Source organism: Ovis aries, chromosome 1 (genome assembly GCF_016772045.2).
Source record: "Ovis aries strain OAR_USU_Benz2616 breed Rambouillet chromosome 1, ARS-UI_Ramb_v3.0, whole genome shotgun sequence".
In the NCBI taxonomy this organism is placed as follows: Eukaryota; Metazoa; Chordata; class Mammalia; order Artiodactyla; family Bovidae; genus Ovis; species Ovis aries.
In genome coordinates, this window is record NC_056054.1 from 156,351,327 (window position 1) to 156,374,319 (window position 22,993).

A 22,993-nucleotide genomic window follows, 5' to 3' on the forward strand; every position below is an offset into this window, starting at 1 on the left:
GGATCTTCCTGACTCAGGAATCAAACCTGAATCTCTTATGTCTGCTGCATTGGCAGGCAGGTTCTTATCACAAGGGCCACCCATGAAGTCATGCTGAACTAGGGTGGACCCTGATTCAATGTGATATGTATTCCTATAAGAAGAGAAGAGACACAGACACAGAGGAAAGATGGCCGTGTAAACACAGAGGCACAGGCTGGAGTTACAGCACCATAACATCAAGAAGGCCCGGGGTTATCGGAAGCTGGAAGAGGAAAAAGGATTCTCTCTTCAAGGGCTGTTGTTCTGTCGCTCAGTCATGTCTGACCCTTTGCAACCCATGGACTGCAGCACGCCAGGCTTCCTTGTCTTCACCCATCTCCCAGAGCTTGCTCAAACTCATGTGTATTGAGTCAGTGATGCCATCCAACCATCTTATCCTCTGTCATCCCCTTCTCTCCCTGCCTTCAATCTTTCCCAGCATCAGCGTCTTTTCTAATCAGTCGGCTCTTCACGGGAGCATGTCCCTATCATTGCTTTGATTTCAGACCTCTATTTTGTGGAACTGTGACAGTATACATTTGTTTTGTTTCAAGCCATCCAGTTTGTGGTACTTTGTTACAGCAGCCTGGGAGAATAATATAGTAATATTTTCAAAATATTTGCTAATATAAAAGATTTGTATTGATATTTACCTGTTCTGATTTTCAAAAATATTTGTTAATTTAAACATCAGTATGACATTTAACTGCTCTAATTTTCATTAAATTTTAAAATTGATGAGGTATTCTGGGCATTTATGTAAGTTGTCTCTCAATATTTTTATATTTTTTCCCTCACTTATTGCAACTTCAGTGTTTATCAATATGTTAAAATTATCACTTTTATCTGTCATATTTAGTATACTTTTTTCCTTTAGTTTTCAGATTGACATATAACTAACTCCTATATGCATAAAATAAATGAGTCATTTCATAAATCTTATAAAATATTTTTGCTTCATAAAAATAGATAAAAACCACCACCAACAAAATATTTTTTTATTCCCCTTATTTGATGATTATGGCATGAGATGTTTTAGAAAAATTATATCTAAATTTTATTAGAAGTCTAATAAATAAGTAGGGGAAAAGAGAATGAAAGGATGGCATATGTAATTTAATTTGGGGATACGCAAGTTAGAGATAAAGGATACTTTTCTTCATCAGAGACCTTCACATTTACAGCAAAAATATTTATTACTCTCTAATGAGTAATATGGAGGCAAACTTCCATTGAACACAGTGGAATAGGAAGTTCTGTGATTATAAACAAAGTCAAGCAAAATCAACAATTCTTTTTTGTTAGAAGAAAAGGAAAGAATAAAAGGGACAGAGGAAGTGAAATATAATGAGGGGGAAAAAACTCTGGAAAACTTTGACAAAATGAGCAATCGAAATGTTTTTAGATAACAAAATAACTGTTTTGTGATAAAGAAATGAAGCTGAAGGTATGTCATACAAGATTCGTAGGAGTTATGATTCTGTCAGAATCCCCTCTCCATGATGAAAGCAAGAGGCCATGATGACAATCACTGTGGGAACCTCTAAGATAAGGATTTATCTCTGAGAAGAGCAATAAAAAGCTGACAAGTACAATTTAATTATGATGAAGTAGGTCTTGAATGACTGTAAATCTACCACTGGGTTCTGTATAAAAATTAAGATGCAGGAGTATATGTTTTAATTTATAGGATTCTTCTCTAGACTGCTTATAAATCAAAAGAATAGCAAAAATTTCAAGGACAAAACACATGCCCTGATCATTTTCTGAGGACGTATTGGGTGGGTGAGATTTTTTCTTTGAGTCTATAAAGTTAGCCAGCCAGAATTCTCATGCTTACATTTTTTTCTGCCTTAATATGTCCACATTTGCAAGGCCTAATGAATACATCACTCTACAATGATATGGTGTAGTTTCTTAAGATTTAAATGCAATATCCGTGAAAAAGGAATCAAGAAGAATCTTGGAAATGAACTCAATAAATAAACCCTAACATGAAATAATATGTGAATGACATATGAGCTTCTTTAGTTATAGATAACCACATAGATATTTATCCTGTGGAACATTCAAAATTATCAACTTGACCTTCAAAATTACAATAGTGTTAGTCACTCAGTTGTGTCTGACTCTTTGTGATACCATAGACAGTAGCCTGCCAGGCCTCTCTGTCCATGGGATTCTCCAGGTGAGAATACTGGAGTGGGTTGCCATTCCCTTCTCCAGGGGATCTTCTGGACCCAGGGATCAAACCCAGGTCTCTTGAACTGCAGCAGATTCTTTACCATCTGAGTCACCAGGGAAGGACCTTCACAGTTATCATAATTATTCTTAAATTATACTCCCCTTTATTTAACCAATGAAAAGATTTTCCTTGATATAAGTAAAATAGAAAAATAATGAATAATTCATCCTCCTTGTCAAAGGAAAATATTAATCTATAAATCTAATTATGGCTAATGATTTTATGTTATTTGTACATTTGAGATAAGCTGCTTAAATATACTTATGTTTCAATGTGGGTAAATATTATAAAAATTATTATCCAGTATTTTACCAAATTCTTATTCTTCACTCATCCAAACCTTTTAAATAACTTTCCACGGTAATGAAATAACCATGTGACAACAAAGACTAGAGAATGTATCAGTGCAAAAGCTTAGAAAGAGCCTGCATGGCTAAAGTAGCACTGGAAGATATACGATATGCAAGTTCAAGTTGTGGTGGCTGCCTAGTTCACAATAAATTGAGGATTTATTCTTTCTCCCAATCTCACCTCACTATTCTGCTCTGATATGAAGGGATCCTGTATTTCTGACCACAGTGAATAAGCAATGATTTTCAACCACGGAACAATTTTGTCCAACAGGAGATACTGAACTACTGGCACCTAGTAGGTAGAAGATAGGGGTGCAGCTAAACCTATAACACACAGGATGGCCATCCTTGACACACAGTTAGCTGGCCCAGAATGTCAATATGCTTAGGTGACAAAGCCTGATCTAAGGACAAATCAAGCAAAGCTCTTTCTTAAGAACTCTGATCTTGTTTTTTAAAATGTTTAAAGATGGGAGAATGGACCTCAGTTTCCCTGCATGACAGAGCTTGGAATATGGAGTCTAGAAACTGGCTCAAGGAGGACATAGAGGACGAGGCTGAAGCCATCACACAGAAGCAGCAGAGCTGGAAGCAGAAATGTCAGAGCAGGTGGCAGGGGTTGGGGGCCCAATTCCATCTTCGGTTGCATTGCCTCCAGTTACAATATAGCTTCTCTTAGATTAACCATTTCTAAATGCAGTGTGAAGTTTCACAGTCTTATTAATAACCTGTCCCTTGTATACAGACAGTCTAGAGCAAAATGTTGGCCACAAAGTCACACCACCTAGGGTAGTGGACCGACATGTTTTATGTGTTTCCTGTCAATGGGAAGAGCTCTCACCCTGGTTGACAAGGGTCGTCCAAGCCTTTCATTCCACTGCCTAAGTTTATATGGCATAAGGCATCCTCTGAGAGGCAGGCGCAGGCCATTGACTGGCTACAGAAATTGTTAGAGAAGCAAATGCGTATGAATTATGCACTGTCAAGCTGGCCCCAGACCCTTACAGCCATGAGTCGCATTTTTGTAATTCCTAAAAAGGAACACTTTTGGTTCCTGCCCCTATCTCTTTAGGATACAAGGTGATTTTGGAAAGGTTCAATCTGAACCCAGAATCCTCTCACACTGCTTTCTCTTCAGATATGGTACTAGGTCCACACCACAAGTACCACCTTCCTCAGCTGTCCTGAGGTGGTTATGTGTGCGGCTGGCAGGAGCAAGGAGGGGATACAAGGAATAATTCCATCTCTAGGTTCCTCATGTGAATGAATGGCCTCATCCACAGAGCCATCCCAGGCTGTTTTGTAAAACAAAGACTCTATCACACATCAGTGTAGTACAAGTTCCCCTCGTCTAGATGGCATAATTAATAAGGGCCATAATGATCTGCCCAAATGTAAAGGATCTGGGCAGTTTCTTTCCCTGAAAAAAGCAAATCAATATTTTCTCATAGGACATCTCATTGATAAGATGCTGTCACAAACAGTTCCTATCTCACTACAATTTTACATTTTATACAGAAAGATAAATCACTAAAACAATCATCTCCACCACTCATTACTTACTGTTATATGGTTCAGTCACTCCCTCTCTTTCTGACCCCATGGATTGCAGCATGCCCCCTCTGTCCTCCACAATCCTTTGGAGCTTGCTTAAATTCATATCCATTGAGTCTGTGATGATATCTAACCATCTCATACTCTGCCACCCTCTTCTCCTCCAGCGCTCAATCTTTCCCATCAATGGGGTCTTTTATAGTGAGTCACCTCCTCACTAGGTGGCCAAAATGTTTGAGCTTCACCTTCAGCATCAGCCCTTCCAATGAATGTTCAGGGTTGATTTCCTTTAGGATTGACTGGTTTGATCTCCCTGCTGTCGAAGGGACTCTCAAGAGTCTTCTCCAGCACCACAATTCAAAAGCATCAATTCTTTGGCTCTCAACCTTCTTTATAGTTCATCTCTCACATCCATACACTATTGGAAAAACAATAGCTTTGACTAGACAGACTTTGTCAGCAAAGTGATGTCTCTGCTTTTTAATATGCTGTCTAGGTTTGTCATAGTTTCCCTCCCAAGAAGCAAGTGTCTTTTAATTTCATGGCTATGGTCACCATCTAGAGTGATTTTAAGAGCCCAAGAAAAGAAAATTTGTCACTGCTTCCACTTTTTCCCCCTTCTATTTGCCATGAAGTGATGGGACCAGATGTCATGAACTTAGTTTTTTGAATGTTGAATTTTAAGCCTGCTTTTACACTGTCCTCTTTCATCCTCATCAAGAGGCTCTTTAGTTCCTCTTCAGTTTCTGCCATTAAATTGGTATAATGTGTATATCTGTGGTTGTTGATATTTTTCCTGGCAATCTTGATTCGAGCTTGTGATTCCTCCAGCCTAGCATTTAGCATGAAGTACTCAGGGTGACAATACACGGCCTTGATGTACTCCTTTCTCAGTCTGGAATCGGTGAGTTTTCCCATGTCTGATTCTAACTGTTGCTTCTTGACCTGTATACAGGTTTCTCAGGAAACAAGTAAGATGGTCTGGTATTTCCATCTCTTTAAGAATTTTCAGCAGGTTGTTATAATCCACACAGTCAATGTCTTTAGTGTAGTCAATGAAGCAGAAGTACATGTTTTTGTGGAATTCCTTGCTTTCTCCATGATCTAATGATTTTTGGCAATTTGATCTCCAGTTTCTCTTCCTTTTCTAAACCCAGTTTGTACATCTAGAAGTTCTCGGTTAACATACTGCTGAAGCCTAGATTGAAGGATTCTGAGTATAACCTTTCCAGAATGTGAAATGAGTGCAATTGTAGAGTAGCTTGAACATTCTTTGGCATTGCCCTTCTTTGGGATTGGAATGAAAACTGATCATTTCCAGCCCTGTGGCCACTGCTAAAATTTCTAAATTTGTTGACATATTGACTGCAGCACTTCAACAGCATCATCTTTAGGATATTACATAACTCGGCTGGAATTCCATCGCCTTCACTAGCTTTGTTCATAGTAATGTTGCCTAAGGCCCACTTGACTTCACACTCTAAAACATCTGGCTCTAGATGTGCGACCATACCAGTGTTGTTATCCAGGTCATTAAGACCTTTCTTACATAGTTCTTTTGTGTCTTCTTGCCATCTGCTCTTAATCTCTTCTGCTTCTGTTAGGTCCTTACTGTTTCCGTCCTTTATCATGCCCATCCTTGCATGAAGTGTTCCCTTGATATCTCCAATTTTCTTGAAGTGCTCTTTAGTCTTTCCCATTCTATTGTTTTAATGTATTTCTATTCATTTTTCATTTTATAAGGCCTTTCTATCTTTCCTTGCTGTTCTCTGGAACTCTGCATTCAGTTCGTTATACATTTCCCTTGCTTTCTTGCCTTTCACTTCTCTTCCTTCCTCAGCTATTTATAAAGCCTCCTCAGAGTAAACACTTTGCTTTCTTGCATTTCTTTTTCCTTGGGATGGTTTTCATCACTGCCTCCCATACAATGTTATGAACTTCTGTCCATAATTTTCAGGCACTCTGTCTACCAGATCTAATCCCATGAATCTATTCATCACCTTCACTATATAATCATGAGGGACTTGACATAGGTCATGCCTAAATGGCCTCGTGGTTTTCCCTACTTCCTTTAATTTAACCCTGAATTTTGCAACAGTTGAGTTCATGGTCTACCATAGTCAGCTCCAGGTCTTGCTTTTGCTGACTAAATTCTCCATGTTCAGCTGCAAAGAACATAATCAATCTGACTTTTGTACAGACCATCTGGTAATGTCCATGTGTAGAGCTGTCTCTTGGGTTGTTGAAAAAAGATGTTTGCTATGACCCGCGTGTTCTCTTCACAAACTCTGTTAGCCTTTGCCCTGCTTTGTTTTGTACTCCAATATCAAACTTGACTGTTATTTTGGGTACCATTTGACTTCCTACTTGTGCATTCCAATCCCCTATAATCAAAAGGACATGTTCTTTTGGTGTTAGTTCTAGAAGGTTCTATAGGTCTCCATAGAACTGGTCAACTTCAGCTTCTTCACTATCCTTGTTTGTGGCATAAGCTTGGATTACTGTGATTTTGAATGGTTCACCTTGGAAATGAACCAAGACTATTCTGTTGGTTTTAAGATCGCACCCAAGTACTGCATTTTGGACTCTTTTGTTGACTACGAAGGCTACTCCATTTCTTCTAAGGGGTTCTTGCCCATAGTAGTAGATATAATTGTCATCTGGATTAAATTCACCCATTCCCACCCATTTTAGTTCACTGTTCCTAAAATGTCCATGTTCATGCAGTCTTGCAAGTTGCTGCTTGGCCATGTCCAATTTACCTTGATTCATGGACCCAACATTCCAGATTCCCATGCAATACTGTTATTTACAGCATCAGAATTTACTTTCACCACCAGACACATCCATGGCTCAGCATTTTTTCTGCTTTAGCCCAGCCTCTTCACTCCTTTTGGATCAATTAGCAATTGCCCTCTACTCTTCCCCAGTAGCATATTGGACACCTTCTGACCTGGTGGGGGGCGTATCTTCTGGTGTCATATGGTTTTGCCTTTTCATACTGTTCAAGGGGTTCTCACGAGAAGAATATTGGAGTGTGTTGCCATTTCCTCTCCAGTGTATCCCTCTTCAGTGGATCACAGCCTTGTTGTGGCAAGGGGGCTTGCATAACTCAATGAAGCTATGAGCCACCCAAGTTGGACAGGTCACAGTAAAGAGTTCCAACAAAATGAGGTCCATTGGAGGAGGCTCTTTATTATAGATGGTCTTTTATTAATTCTGTGATGCACAGAGAATCTTTTCAATGGTGTGTATAAAATAGTGTAAAAATCACACTGTTGCTCTTGGATATTAATGCCTGAGGAAAGACACAATACTCTAGGGAAGGCTTGCACACTCTCCTGTATCCACTTTCTGCTAGTCATCCTCTTCCCTCCCTCTATTTCTTCCCTCCCTCTCTTTCTTCCCTTCCTCCTTTTCTTCCCTTCCTCCTTTCCTAGCCTTCTTTCTTTCCTCCCTTCCATCCTTTCTTCCTTTCCAAACGATAACCCTAATGAACTGTTACACAAATCCACATGCTCTCCTAAAATCACTTGATTTAGAATTCTTCTAACAAATTAAATGAAAACCCTCTTAATATTTCTAGTTTAATTTGGCTTATGTGCAATTAGAATGAAAGCACCTATTAGCTGTCAATTAATAAAGAGTTACAATTTTTCTCATCTACTTTCTTGCACTTTTCCTACCCCAAAAAGAAAAAAATAGAAAATGACAGGGGAAGATTTAATTTCATCTCAGCCTACTCAGTTCCCCATGTGGCTTTCTTTCCCCATAATTACCTTCATTTTATTTTTTCTAATTACCATTATAGATGTTAAGCTGACATCATAGTTAAATTTTCACATCTTTAACAAAATACACTTTTCTTGAAAATTCTTTGGTATGGCAGAAATCTTCAAATTTAAGTCTATTGGTAGCAAGACGCTTCTATAAACTTTAAGCAACATTTATTTTTTTTTTAATATTTTTTATCTTACTCATTAATAAACCCTATATTTTTGTTAAGCAGATATAAAAATGCTAATATAAAAATATTGTTCAACAGTTTCTAAAACAAGGCAAATTTTATAATGCACAGTTACTTCTATCTTTGACAAATGGAAATCTCACAAGAAAAATTATTGCTGTATATGTTCCCTTTCTCAATCCATTTCCATGGGGATTCACTACTTGTGGGAGCAGAGTTAAAAGTCAGAATACACATGGAATATGCTTGAGAACTAAAAGTCCTTAGTGACCCCAAGCAACATGGTTCTAGAATTGATAACAGTCATGCTGATAAAGTTGTGTGTGTGTGTGTGTGTGTGTGTGTGTGTATATATACACATAAAAGACTTTACAGTTATGTACATATATGCACAGAATTTTTACTCTAATGTATCATATAGTATTCAGTCCTAAATGTGTTTTACAGAATCTTCTTCCATCGATATCCATTTAATCTTTCCTGATCTGGACTGTAAATCTGCTTTCTCTATATCCACAGACTATCTCACATTCTAATGCACAAACTTAACATTTAAATAAAAGCCAAAAGTAGAATATAATAAATTGTGAAAGATTTGAATGAGGTGAATAGGGCCAACACCCCTGCTAACTGGGAGATCAACCACGTTTTTCTTCAGCAGTCTTCGCTTCTGCAGGATTTACCCTCTTCTTTTCCCTCTTCCCTCCTTTTCTCTGAATCTCTGTACCTTTGTGCTGCCTTCTGGCTTCCTGGGTCAGAAAAGTCTCAGAAACACAGACCAGTGTTCACTGAAGGAGACTAAAGGATCCTGAGACGTGCCTGCCCCACATTCTCATTTTCCAGTAAAACCAAAAAGGATAAAAAATAAAGAACTAACAACAAACTTGTCCCTTACAATATATTTCAAAGTATTTGCTTGTTTACTTAAAAGTTACTCAGTTTATAAGTGAAGAATTTGAGCATAGATGCATGATTTCAGTTTGTGAGACTGTATCCTGTATAAATTTTCAAAAACACCAAGAATTTCATTTTACTTATTTTTATAGTATATTTTAGGTTAAATGACTCAAGTTCCAAGATAGGAATAGATGATATACCAATTTTCCCTAGCAGCAGATGTATGAGTGATTCATATTTTAATGACAAGGTATACAAGTCTTAAATTTTAATTAAATTAAAAGCCAAAAATAGACAGTGCTTACCCTCTATTGTTATATAAACAGCTATCTACAATAGATTAAACTGATAATGAAGAAGCTAAGCTCACTGCAACTTACACACACACATGCACACACACATATATACAAGACTAGGATAAAAAAGAGCCAAACCAACCAAAGATCAACGTGATTCATGAAACAGTGTGCTTCCAGAAAACCATTAATTGCAATTATCCGTGAGTGTCTGTAATAGGAACTTTGCAAGACAATTGGTAACCTTATCTTGAAGACCAGTCATTCTGCTCCTGAGTTGAACAAGTCTCCCTTAATTGTCCTTAAGAGTAAGTATGTTACTCTTAGTAGTACAAACAAGTGAAATTCTATGGAATTTCTCTTTATTGACCTTTATGAATCAAATAAATGACTTATAATCATAAAGGATAACATTTTGAGAATCAAAATTCTGAAGTCTTTACACTGATCCCTTATACTTCTCTTTCGACTCCATTTTTTAATCAAACTTATCTGTCCTATGAATGATTTATTTAAGATCCTACTTTTTTGGCATAAAAAATCCTTCTGAGAATACTTATTCATTGCTGGTTTGTTACATTACCCTTCCAAGTAGTAAGTACATAAGAGACAAATAACACTTCTGAGGACATTATTTTCTTAGAGGGGACTTCAGTGCTATAATCAAAGTGATAAACTGGATGGTAGGATTTTAAGAATAAGGGTAGAATGGTAGAAGGATGTTTTTATTGAAGAAACTTTTTACTTAAATTACCGTCTGTGGACTGCAAGTAACTCTATGTTTGTTTCTTGGTTTGGTAACATCAATATAATACATAACAGACATTCAATTATTTTGTAAAAGGAACATAACACAGAAACACTTTTTTGGAGTAGGTAGCTCAGTGGTAAAGAATCCACCTACAATTCATAAGACATAAGAGACACGGGTTCAATTCCTGGGGCAGGAAGACCCCTTGGAGAAGGAAATGGCAACCCACTCCAGTATTCTTGCCTTGGAAATCCCATGGACCAAGGAGTCTGGCAGGCTACAGTCCATAGGGTCACAAGGACTTTGACATGACTTAGCAACTAAACAACAACAATAATGGCTATTTTTAATAAATTTTATATGTTTATGTCTATCTACATATATCCTATTCAGTGAAGTGTCTGTCCATTGATTTTATACATGTTCTAAACAGATTGTTTGTGCTTTTACTACTGAGTTTTTTGAGCTTTTCATATATTTGACATTCTAGTCCTCTGTCAGGTATGTGGTTTGCAATTTTTCCTTCACATGCTTATTAGTTTGTTTCTTTCTCTTAACAGTATCGTTTCCAGAGCATATTTTGCTTTATTTTTGCTAAATTCCAGTCTATCAAACTTTCCTTTTATGGTTCACGCTTGGATATCAAGTGTAAAACCTCAGTGTTAAGCTCAAGATCCCAAAGATTTTCACTTAATTCTTCTAAAACTGTTCTATCTTACATTTAAGTCTATGGTTCATTTTGGTTTAATTTTGGTACAATGTATGAATTTTAGTTTGAGGTTCATTTCTTTGCCTATGATGTTGAATTATTCCTTCATTGAATTGTTTCACAGTTTTTCCAAGAAACAGTGTAGCATACTTTTGTGGGCATATTTCTAGTTTCTCCACCATTTCCACAGATATATGTCTATCCTTCCCTCAGTGCCACTTAGTCTTGATTTCTGAAGCTATATATTGTTCTAATATCAGATAGAGTGATTTCTCTCACTTTATTTTTCTTTTCCAAGATTGTTTTAGTTATTCTAATCTTTGTGCCATTCCATGTAAATTTTAAAATAAGCCTCTCTGTGTCTGCAAAAAGGTGTGTTGTGATAGTTAGGAGAATTGTATCAAAACTATAAATCAGTTTGGAAATAACTTGACATCTTATTATGCTGAATTTTGTAAACCATGAAGATGATATGCCTCTCCACTTATTCAGGTCTTCCTGGGATTTCTTTCATTGCATTTTGACCAACAAATGAAATAGTAGCACTTCTTGTACTTTTTTTTTTAACTTATACCTAATATTTTATTGTTCTTGGGGCAACTGTAAATGATACTAAGTGAAAGGTCAGGGCAAGGCCAGGATGAAAGGTCAGGGCAAGGTCAGGATGAAAGGTCAGGGCGAGGTCAGGGCAAGGTCAAGGCAAGGTCAGGCATGTTGAGGCATGCCTGGGCATGCCCGGGCATGTCAAGACATGTCCCGGCAGAGGGAGCTGCAGACACGCCCCGGAGATGGGCCGGCAACCAAGCCGACCAATCAGGAGCCAACACGAAGCCCTCGCCGTCCAATCAGGAGCTGACATGGAGCCCTTGGACACCAATCACTGCTGAGCCCGCGTTTTCTTCCTTATATGGGAGCCCTGGCCCGGACTATAAAACCCTTCCCCACCCTTGCAGACTCCACAGACTCCCTTTACCCCGCTGACTCCCTTTGCTTCGCAGACCACCCCCCCCCCCCCCCCCGCTTCCTTGCTTACCCGCCCCCGGGAGTTCTGCCCAAGAGCGACTGCCCAATAAAAGGCCCTGAACAACGGTCCATAGGGGTGGTTCCTTCTTCCCGCGGCGTTTCTTACGTCTGGCGCCCAACATGGGGCTCAAGGTGAGGGCTTCCAGCACTTGCCGTTGAGGCCCCCTCGAGCTCCACCGCCGCGGTAGCCCCCCCCAGACCCAGGCGGCTGACCAACCCCCGGACGGCAGGATACGGGGTAAGTCCCTTTGGCTTTGGGGCCCGCCCTCCCTGGCGACCACTTCCTAGGACACGGTAACCAGTGGCCACTTACTGGGCCTTCCCGGTCACCAGCTCGTGAGGGAGATGTCCCGAACGGCTGTGTAGACCTCCGGCTTCGGCCTCCGGCTTCGGCTTTCCTCGGTCCCCCAGTATGGGAGAGAGACATTCCGAACGGCTGGGCTGATCCCCGGCTTCCCTTGGCACCCGAAGACGTTCGGGCAGCGGGGGTTAGTCTCCGTTTGGTGATCGCCATGGGATCGATGGCCTCCAAACCCGATCCTCAATATTCCACCCCCTTAGGGTGCCTGCTGGCTAACCTGCGGACCCTAAAACTAAAGGGATATATCCGCTCCAAGCAGCTCACTTTTCTGTGTTCACAAGCCTGGCCTCAGTATCCCCTAGATATTGGCTCACAATGGCCAGCCACAGGGACATTTGACTTTGACGTCCTCTGTGATTTAGATAACTACTGCCGGAGAACGGGAAAATGGTCTGAGGCCCCCTATGTTCAGGCCTTTTGGGCGTTGCGCTCTCGCCCCACCCTGTGCACCACGTGCACTCCCCGCCAAATCCTGCTTATCATGGCTCCCCCTATTCCACCCTCCCGGGCCAAACCAGCTCCTCCCGCCTCTGAGTCCTCTGCCTTCTCTGTTCCCCCAGAAGATCTGGTGGCCCCTCCTCCCTATACCTCTCCCACGGCCCTTACCCCTTCCACTCCAGTTTCTGCTACCTCCCCTTCCACTCCGGACTCTCCTACCTCCGCTCCCGCCCCCGAGACTCCACAGCCAGTCCCGGATCCTCCGGCCCTTAGCCCTATCTTGTATCCTCCTCTTCCCCCGTCACTCCCTCGCCTTCCCCGGTTAGCTCCCACACTCGCTCCCACAGCAACCCTCCAGGAGCCTCCCCTCCCCCTCCCCCAGCCCCGCTACTCCCTCTCCGACAAGTAGCCGGAGTTGAGGGTCTAGCCCAAGTCCATGACCCTTTCTCCCTCCAAGACTTAGCACAGATTGAGGCCAAACTGGGTTCCTTCTCCTCCAACCCCGCTCAGTACATTAAGCAGTTTACTGGTCTGACCCGTGCCTACGCCTTGACATGGCAGGACCTATATGTCATCCTGGGGTCTACCACCACCCCCGAGGAGAGGCAGGCTATCTGGACGGCAGCCAAGGCTCAGGCCGACCAGCGGCACTATGCCATCCCCTCCCCCAAGCGCCCCCCAGGGGCTCAGGCGGTTCCTGACACTGACCCTGATTGGAACTACCAGGAGAAGGGTGGCGGCCAGCTGCAAGTACGCTATATGATCGAGTGTATCCTCGACAGGATGGAAACGTCCTCTCATAAGGTTGTAAACCTCCTCAAACTAGATGAGGTGACCCAGGGGCCCGACGAAAACCCAGCCATGTTCCTTAATCGGCTGACCGAGGCCCTTGTCCAATACACCAGGCTGTCACCTGAGTCCCCCATCGGGGCGGCTACCTTGGCCAATCGTTTTATCTCCCAGTCTGCCCCCAATATCCGGAAAAAGTTGGCCAAGGCCGATGATGGCCCTCAGACCCCTATCCGAGACCTGGTAAAAATGGCTTTTAAGGTCTACCATGCCCACGAGGAAACTGCTGAGGCCAGCCGGAAGGCAAGGCTCAAGCAAAAGGCCGAATTTCAGGCAAGCCTCCTAAACCAGCAAACCCAGGCCTTGGTAGCGGCCCTGCGGCCGGCGGCGGGCTCGGGGCCCCAAAACCCCCCTCCGGGGGCCTGCTTCAAGTGCGGCCAAGAAGGGCACTGGGCCAGGATGTGCCCCAATCCGCGACCTCCTTCCAAGCTGTGCCCGTTGTGCAAACGACGAGGACACTGGGCTAGTGACTGTCCCCAGGCCTCTCGGGCCTCGACCTCTAGGGGCCGGGGACCAGAGCGCCCCAGGGAGACCTCCTGCCCTCCTTCGGCTTTGGAGCTGCTGAACTTCAACGGTGACTGACGCCGCCCAGACTCGGGGACCCCAATAACCCAAGCCAAGCCCAGGGTAACCCTCCAGGTAGCGGGTAAGTCCATCAATTTGCTACCTATTCGGTCCTTCCCTCTTTCGGAGGCACTTTACGTCCTTCCCAGGTTTCGGTTATGCGCATTGACGGCCAACCCTCGTGTCCGCTCCAAACCCAACCACTATCCTGTCAGTTAGATTCCTGTCTATTTACCCACTCCTTTCTGGTCATTCCCTCCTGCCCTACTCCTCTCTTGGGAAGAGATATACTTGCTAAACTGAAGGCCACTCTTCAGCTAGCTCCAGGGTCGGCTCCCACGTCAGGGGCCTTCCTAAAGCTACTGGTTGACCTTCCAACCCCTTCTGTTAATCCTGAGGTCTGGGACACCCGAGTCCCAGTGGTGGCTCGACACCACCCTCCAGTCCTCATCCAGCTAAGGGACCCCACCTGTTTCCCAGCCCGGTCCCAGTTTCCTTTGTCTACTCGCAACCTCAGAGAGCTAAAGCCCATCATCGACTGTCTCATGGGACAGGGTCTCCTGATCCCCATGACCTCCCCCTGTAACACGCCTATCCTCCCTGTTCGGAAGGCTTCAGGAGACTACCGGCTAGTGCAGGATCTCCGCCTGATCAACGCGGCGGTGATCCCTGCCCACCCACTTGTCCCTAACCCCTACACCCTCCTTTCTTCCATACCTCCTCAGACTTCTCATTTCACCGTTATTGACCTCAAGGACGCCTTTTTTACCATCCCACTCCACCCCGACTGCCAATTCCTCTTTGCGTTCACCTGGACTGACCCCAACACCCAGCTGACCACACAACTCACATGGACCGTACTCCCTCAGGGGTTCAGAGACAGTCCCCACTACTCTGGGCAAGCTCTGTCCCGGGACCTGGCTAGGTGCTCGCTTCGCCCTAGCACCCTCCTCCAATACGTAGACGACTTGCTCCTTTGCAGCCCCTCAGAAGAGACCTCCCGACAACATACTGCAACCCTCCTCAATTTCCTTGGTTCCCAGGGTTACAGAGCCTCACAATCCAAAGCGCAACTGACTCAGACTTCTGTCGTCTATCTGGGTCTCCAAATCACTCCGACCACTAAAGCCCTGACAGCAGACCGGTGTAGCCTCCTCCGGTCCATTTGCCCTCCAACCGACGGAGACCAGATATTGTCCTTCTTAGGCCTGACGGGATTCTTCCGACACTGGGTCCCAAATTATGCTACTCTGGCCAAACCTCTCTCTGCGGCAGCCAAAGAGACTCCCACAGGGCCGCTGTCTTCCCCCACCGAAGTGACTCAGGGCTTCCACGCCTTACGCTCAACCCTATTGGCTGCACCCCGTCTCTTTCTCCCAAATCCCAACTATCCGCACCATCTATACTCTGATGAAAAGGGAGGGATAGCCTTTGGAGCCTTGGTGCAACCAATTGGCCCCAAATTGCTGCCTATCGCTTACATGTCCAAACAACTTGACCCCACAGCCAGGGGATGGTTCCCCTGCCTGCGGGCACTAGCGGCGGTGACAACGTTGTACACCAATGCAAAAAAGCTGATTCATGACCAACCCCTGACCATCTTCTCGCCTCACCGTCTTGGTGACCTTTTAGCCTCTAGATTTCTTTCTGAACTCAGCGAGTCCAGGCTCCAACAATTTCACCTGGTATTTCTGGACAATCCTCAGGTTTCCGTGCACCACTCCCCACAATTAAACTCGCTTTCCTCACTACCCTCACTCCCTCTCTCCTCAGAACCCCCAACCCACTCATGCTCGGAGGTCCTTGAGTCCCTTATGCAACCACCCCACAACCTGTTTTCCAAACCTCTACCAAATCCAGAGCTAACTTTGTTCGTCGATGGGAGCTCAAAATGAGACCCCAGTGGAAACCGAAGGGCGGCCTATGCTGTGGTAACCACCCGGGAAGTCCTGGAGGCTCAGCCCTTGCCACCCGGGACGACTTCTCAGAAGGCTGAACTAACAGCCCTAACTAGAGCCTTACACCTAGCAGAAGGAAAAAGGGCCAATATTTACACAGACTCCAAATATGCCTTCTGGATTGCCCATTCTCACGCGGCAATCTGGAAAGAACGGGGCTTCCTGACCACTAAAGGATCCCCCATTTGTAATGCCCCCCACATTACTCGACTGTTAGATGCCTTATCCCTGCCCAAAGAGGTCACTATCATACATTGCAAGGGACACCAAAATACTCATGACATTGTCACTCTGGGTAACAACACGGCAGATCAAGTGGCTCGACAAATTACCTTACAACAAACCCCCGAGCCCCTGCTGACTTTGAGATCCACCCTCAACCCAGATTATTCAGGCAAGGAAGCCAGAGCCTTGCTGGCGCAAGAAGGGGCTCAGAGGCACCCATCTGGATGGATACTGCTCCATGGTAAACCGGTGCTTCCTGAGCGCCAGGCTAAGACCATAATATCCCAAATTCACAATACCCTCCACATTGGACCAAGAGCTCTCTTTTCCTTTCTCAGCCCTGTCTTTTCTCCCCTACATCTCAGACAGACCATATATACCGTCCACCGATCCTGCCTAACATGTGCCTCCACCTCTCCTCAAGGAGGACTCCAACCCCCACAGGAGACTCACCAGTTGAGGGGACATATGCCCGGGCAGGATTGGCAGATAGACTTCACCCACATGCCCAGACATCGAACCTACTGCTATCTGCTGGTCTTGGTGGACACCTTTTCAGGATGGGTCGAGACCTTCCCCACAGCCCGGGAGACGGCAGCGGCAGTGGTGGAGGTCTTGACGGCCCATCTCATTCCCAGATTTGGGTTGCCAAACTCTCTCCAGTCTGACAATGGGCCTGCATTCATCTCGCAGATCTCTCAGCAGGTAGCTACGGCCCTAGGTATCGGCTGGCATCTTCACATCCCCTATCGGCCCCAATCGTCAGGCAAGGTAGAGTGGGTGAACGGCATCATCAAGACACATCTGACCAAGCTAGCCTCAGAACTGCGGCTATCTTGGGTCGACCTCCTTCCTCTGGCACTCACTCGCATTCACACCACACCACACTCCAAAACAGGTTTGACCCCCTTTGAACTGCTCTATGGCAGGCCCTATCTCCTGACTCACCTCCCCGAGGGAGAAGCTCCCCCACTCGTGGGGTACCTCCCCCTCTTCTCCCTCCTACGATCCTTGCTGAGGGAACACGCAGATTGGGTCCTGCCACAACCGACAGATGACGAGGGGCCCACCTGGCCTCTAGCACCAGGAGATCAGGTACTGCTAAAAACCCTGAGTCCCCGCCCACTACAGCCTCGCTGGACGGGACCCCATACGGTAATCCTCACCACTCCTACAGCCGCCAAACTCCTAGGACACGAGCCCTGGTACCACCTGACCCGAGTCAAACGAGCTCCCCTGGGTCTCCCGGAGACCCTGACCCCCCTTCTGATCACTCCTACTGCTCCACCCTCACGGGGCCAACCAAACTGACCATTACCCGAACCCCTCTGTCGCCGATTCCTGAGTGACTGAGAGACCACCATCCAAATCTTTTATTAAGAGGAGAGGGAGGAAGACCTTAGGGAGAGCAACAGAGGGAGAGGACAGAAGGAATAGGACAGAAAGGAGGAGACACAGAGAAAGGAAGGAAAACGAGGGAAGGAAAGAACCAAGGGAAATGGAACCAGAGAAGGAAAGAGGAGAAAGAGAAAGCAACAGAAAGTCGGAGAAAGGAAAGAGAAGAGTTGAAGAGCGAAAAGGAGAGAAGGCAAAAGAAAGTAGGAGAGACAGATAGAGTGGCGGAGAGAGTGAGGGAAGGAAGGAAGAGAAAGACTGAAACTGAAAGTGAGAGAAAAGAGAGACAGAATCGAAGGAAAAAAGAGACAGACGAAGGCAGAAACTGCCAGGAAGGAAGGCAAGAGGCGAGAGAGAGAGAGGCCCAGCAGGGCTGGTTCGAATCCTGGTTCCAGAGCTTCCAGAGCTCCCCTTGACTGACAACTTTGCTATCTTCCCTAGTGGGACCGATCATCATTCTCCTACTGCTCCTGACTTTCGGGCCCTCATCAAACAATGGCTCAGCACAGTCCAGCTGATGGTGATGCAACAACAGTACCAAGGGCTTCCAACAAGCACTCCGTGGCAAGATTAACGGCAGACGCCCCCTGTCATCCCGGCTGTTCCCTACCCTATCCCAGCCGTACCCTACCCCTCGTCTCCCCCGTTCAGCAGGAAGTAGCCAGAGAGAGTCGGCGCCCCTTGTCCTGTATCAAAAAGGCCGGGATGAAAGGTCAGGGCAAGGTCAGGCGTGTTGAGGCATGCCTGGGCATGCCCGGGCATGTCAAGACATGTCCCGGCAGAGGGCGCTGCAGACACGCCCCGGAGATGGGCTGGCAACCAAGCCGACCAATCAGGAGCCGACACGAAGCCCTCGCCGTCCAATCAGGAGCTGACACAGAGCCCTTGGACACCAATCACCGCTGAGCCCGCGTTTTCTTCCTTATATGGGAGCCCCGGCCCGGACTATAAAACCCTTCCCCACCCTCGCAGACTCCGCAGACTCCCTTTACCCCGCTGACTCCCTTTGCTTCGCAGACACCCCCCTCGCTTCCTTGCTTACCCACCCCCGGGAGTTCCGCCCGAGAGCTACCGCCCAATAAAAGGCCCTGAACAACGGTCCATAGGGGTGGTTCCTTCTTCCCGCGGCGTTTCTTACACTAAGCCTTTAATTTTGTTTTTACATACTCATTGTAGGACATAAAAATACGTATTGCTCTCAAATCCTATAACTTGCTGAACTCCCTTTTTCCTTCTAGGAGTATATTTGTAGTCTCCTTGAGATTTCTAGGTAGACAACCAAAGCACTGGAAAATAGAGACAATCTTATTTCTTCTGCCTTTAATCTGTATGCCTTTTTATTTCATTTTCTTGCCTTTTCACAGTGGTTTGAAATTTAAGTAGTATGTTGACTGAGGGGTAAAAAGTAACATTCTTGCCTTGTTCACAATCTTAGGGGAGAACATTCAGTTTTTCTATAAATGCATTTTTAAACATTTACACGATATGAACATAAGAGATTCTGAACTAAGTGTCTAAAAGCAAAATGTGTTAGTCATTCAGATGTGTCCGACTCTTTGCAACCCCATGGACTATAGCCTGCCTGGCTCCACTGTGAGATTTTCCAGGCACGAACACTGGAGTGGGTTGCCAGTTCCTTCTCCGGGGTATCTTCCCAAACCAGGGATCAAACCCAGGTCTCCTGCATTACAGGTAGATTTTCTACTGTCTGAGCCATCCTTAAAACAGGTGAGTGAAATGAAGCCACGGCAAAAGCTGGAACACAAACTTTCAAACCCTGAGCTTTAACCAGAAGTTAGAACAGGTATCAAGGAAGACAGTATCAGTATGAATTATAAAAATTCATTTTATCACTATGGATAGAATAAAAGTGTATCAATGATATCCTGAGTTTAAATTTAAGATTAGCAGTTAAATTATGATGCTCAGACATGTTATAGTTAAATGGTAGCTGTTAAATAGGAAACAGTTACACATATATAAATGTTTATAACTCTAGAATGACAAAGTAAATTATATGCAGTTTTTCACACTGAGGATCAAAATATTTTTTCTGTATCTCTTAATTGAAATTCTATAAGAAATTCTGCCCAATAGTAAGGAGAATGTTTGTAAAAAGGAGTATTGAGCAGGCTTTTGTAGATACACATCCTACCAAATATACTAACAAAAGTAATAAATATTCTCAGAGACACTATAGATAGAAACACACTTGATATATTTGACATGTACAACTGCATAGCTCTAAAGCTTGGATCTAGATGGAGACTGGTGAAATGATTTACACTGACTCATTTGAAAACATATGTAATTTTCAAAAATATGAGTTCTTTTTTAAAATTGTATTTTTAGTGTAGCTAAAATTTTCAGATGCGTAAAATAAAAAATTATGCATATTGGAAATGAGACAGTCACGGTCTCCTGGTTTTCCATTTGAATTAGGCAAATATGGATTGGGTAGGTAGCATGTCTCCTGAAAATAGGGTTACATTTTGTAAGAGTGATTAAGTGGTCCAGTGCTCAAAGAGTGAGATAACGTTTTGAAATCAGCCAGGAGCTCAAAGAACCTAAAAAATGTTGATGAGTGCTCTTAGAAGGCTCTCAGGAGCAAGTTAGTTTCAATTTTCTGATTACTGCAATAGAGAAAGAGAGACTGCTACTGCCATCTGTTGGTCAAATAAAACATTGTTCACTCTGCTCAGCAGATTTCCTTGCTGCTAAGCAAAATCTTCCCCCAAAAGGGGAAGGATTTGTGCTAACCCTGATTGCATTAATTCTGATAAATCTGGTGTTCTATTAGAAAACCAAACAAAAGGACATTGTTCAAATAAACCTCTTTCTGCCCTGTGCATTGCCCTGTTCCTCCCTGGTGTTTTTTGTTTAAGGAAGGGAAAATGTGTCCCAACAAAAGAGATCTGCAAAAACTGCTTAGCTCAGAATTAAAGGAAGAATGATTCACTATTTTCAGGTTGCGGAGAAAGGGTGCTGGGGGTAAGGAAAGAGGGAAAATAGAAAGAGATGAGTGGTGGGAAAGAAGGGACAACAAAGAGAGAAGCTGTGAGCTAGCACATTCCTGGGATGGGGCACAAGAAGTTTAAAGTACCTTTTTATCATTCTGAAGAGAGCATCATCTTCAGGAAATGACCTTTAGCTAGGATGCTAAAATTCTTTTCCCTTGTTATTCAAGGTGTGAACACCAAACCAACGGCATCAGCATCACCTGCTCACTCCTTGAAAATGCAGTTCCTCCAGTTCAATCCAAGAATCAGAATATAATTCAGAAATTTATTTTTCTTAATCAAATTTGCTTTTTTAAAAGATTCTCAGATAACTCTTAAGTATATCAAAGTTTAAAAAAGGATATTCTATAGTTAGCAAACGGTAAATGGTAGAGCTGAAAATTCCTAATTTGTATTCACGTGATCCACTAGTAGGAGAGGCAGGAAAGCAGATATTAATGAAGTTGCTTCACACATAACAAAGGTAACCACAAAGGTTACATGAAATAGTCTGGTTTATACTTCTCCCAGGCTAATTATTCCTGGACTCTCATGCACTCTCGCAATTGTCATGGGATGGAAAACAAACCATATGGTCAAACTCCAGATTGTGAACTATAATCACTCATGAACAATCAGAATTAGCCCTCATTCTTAGTGACTTTGGGAAATTCAAAAAGAGTGATTCCATTCAGTTTACTCAGTGTACTTCAGTCAAGTAGGTGGCTACAAGACACTTAAGTCAGAAAGATAAACGGAGATATATTTGGATGACTTGACCCAACCATGTACAAATACAATCTCTAAGAATAACGGGACCCTACAGCTAGATCCTCAATGGAGGGATTCTCTCTGCTGACATCAGTTTAGAAATAAGTATTATTTATTACACTATATAAATGATACTAATAATGTTGCTGATGATATCACCCCATTAAAAGTTGCACTCACTGCTGTGTAAGCCTACTCCTGCTGAGAAATGGCCCACAGGTTAAGTCAAGTATAAATACTACAGTGTGCCAACCAGGAAGAATGAAAGAAGCACTTCAAAATAATTATGGCAAAAAGCCATTTCCTATTGTCACTCCATGTTTTAAAGGTTTTTATAATATAATAAAAACATACCCTAGTGATTTGTTGTTTCACAATATATATCCTCTTTCACAATTGAAAAACTTATTAAATATACAGTCTATCATCTTAATTGGTATGAAAGCATGACTGAATCCTGAGCAGAATGAATTCCCTCAGGTGCATTTAGAAGATCTGTTCAGCTTAGAGGCATTTTCATGCTGGGTAGATGCAAGCATCTCTCAGTTTCAATCCACTAATCTCTGAAAGTCTAGAAATGCTTTTCTATCTTCAATTTCTCCCCATGCTATCTGAATATATAGTGAAGGAATACAGTTCCCAAGTAACTTTTTAAGTGTATGCATCAGTGGGATGATATTTTCAAAACATAAAAGCAGAGAAATACTAGCCCAATTACAAGTGAAGAAAAAATAGAAGGAGGAAAAAGAGAAAAGCAATTCAAAGTTATCTTTTACATCTGGATAAAAGAAGTTTATATCTCTAACATTTTGCTTGTGGAATTTTGGTTTTGTAACACCAAGTAAGGATCTTAGATTTTGTGGCTCTAAATTTGGGGGAGTGAAGCATATTGAAAATCCAAACCTCTTTAGGCTATAGAGACAACTTACAATGCTTCATCTTTTCTCCTCAATGGTGCAAATTTTGCTTTACTATGCAATGGAATATTCTCACACGTGGTTTATATAACCATGATCTCAACCTCTGCCTTTTCTCTCTTTTTTTTCTTTGCCTGAAAAATGGGTAGAGAATATTAGACCAGTAGAAAAGTCAAGGAGGAAAAAAGTACATAATTTGTTTAGAATACACTGTGTAATAAAAACTGGATTACTAATATTTCTTGAGAAATAAAAATAGAAAAGGTAATACAATTTAGTCTAACCTTTTTTCCCTCCTTGTGCTTAGTCCTGTTTCACTTGCTCATAGGGTGCAGCATGCAGAAGACTTGCACCTGGCGCTTTAGACAAGAGTTCCCTCTGTTAAACAGCTGTGCTGACACCTCAGCTCAGACCTTTTACAGAAACGCCGCAAGCAACACTCAATTCAAGATGGTGGCGGCGGGCCATGTGCAGAGACTAGCCCTTCGGCCCACTGGCTTGGAGCGAGAGCAGGACAGTCCCGCGAGAACTCCAGTCCCTCCCCGCTGATGAGATCCCTCTAAAGCAGCCTGGTCCAAGCTGGCAGGAGATGTGTGCTGCAGATGCTCTAGAGAAGGAGCTCGTAATTGTCCATTCTCTAATTAGAGAATAAAGCGCTCCTTTGCTTAAAAACAAAAACAAAGAAACAAAAAAACACTGG

General features: G+C 43.5%; 1 protein-coding gene and 1 pseudogene across 1 annotated transcript; one reads left to right on the plus strand and one right to left on the minus strand.

The window, feature by feature from the left end:
• LOC114110054 (small ribosomal subunit protein uS2-like) overlaps nucleotides 1-11,938 on the minus strand; it is a 63,166-nt pseudogene extending 51,228 nt beyond the window's left edge.
• Nucleotides 11,939-12,296: 358 nt separating this feature from the next.
• On the plus strand, nucleotides 12,297-13,179 carry LOC121816279 (natural cytotoxicity triggering receptor 3 ligand 1-like). Its single transcript, XM_042230383.2, has one exon. It carries the CDS (start codon nucleotides 12,329-12,331, stop codon nucleotides 13,022-13,024), a length of 696 nt encoding a protein of 231 aa, XP_042086317.1. The 5' UTR covers nucleotides 12,297-12,328; the 3' UTR covers nucleotides 13,025-13,179.
• The last annotated feature ends 9,814 nt before the right edge of the window (nucleotides 13,180-22,993 follow it).

What these genes read in the sequence shown, in the direction of transcription:
- LOC121816279 (XM_042230383.2), top strand. Translation starts at nt 12,329, where the DNA reads ATGGGATCGATGGCCTCCAAACCCGATCCTCAATATTCCACCCCCTTA.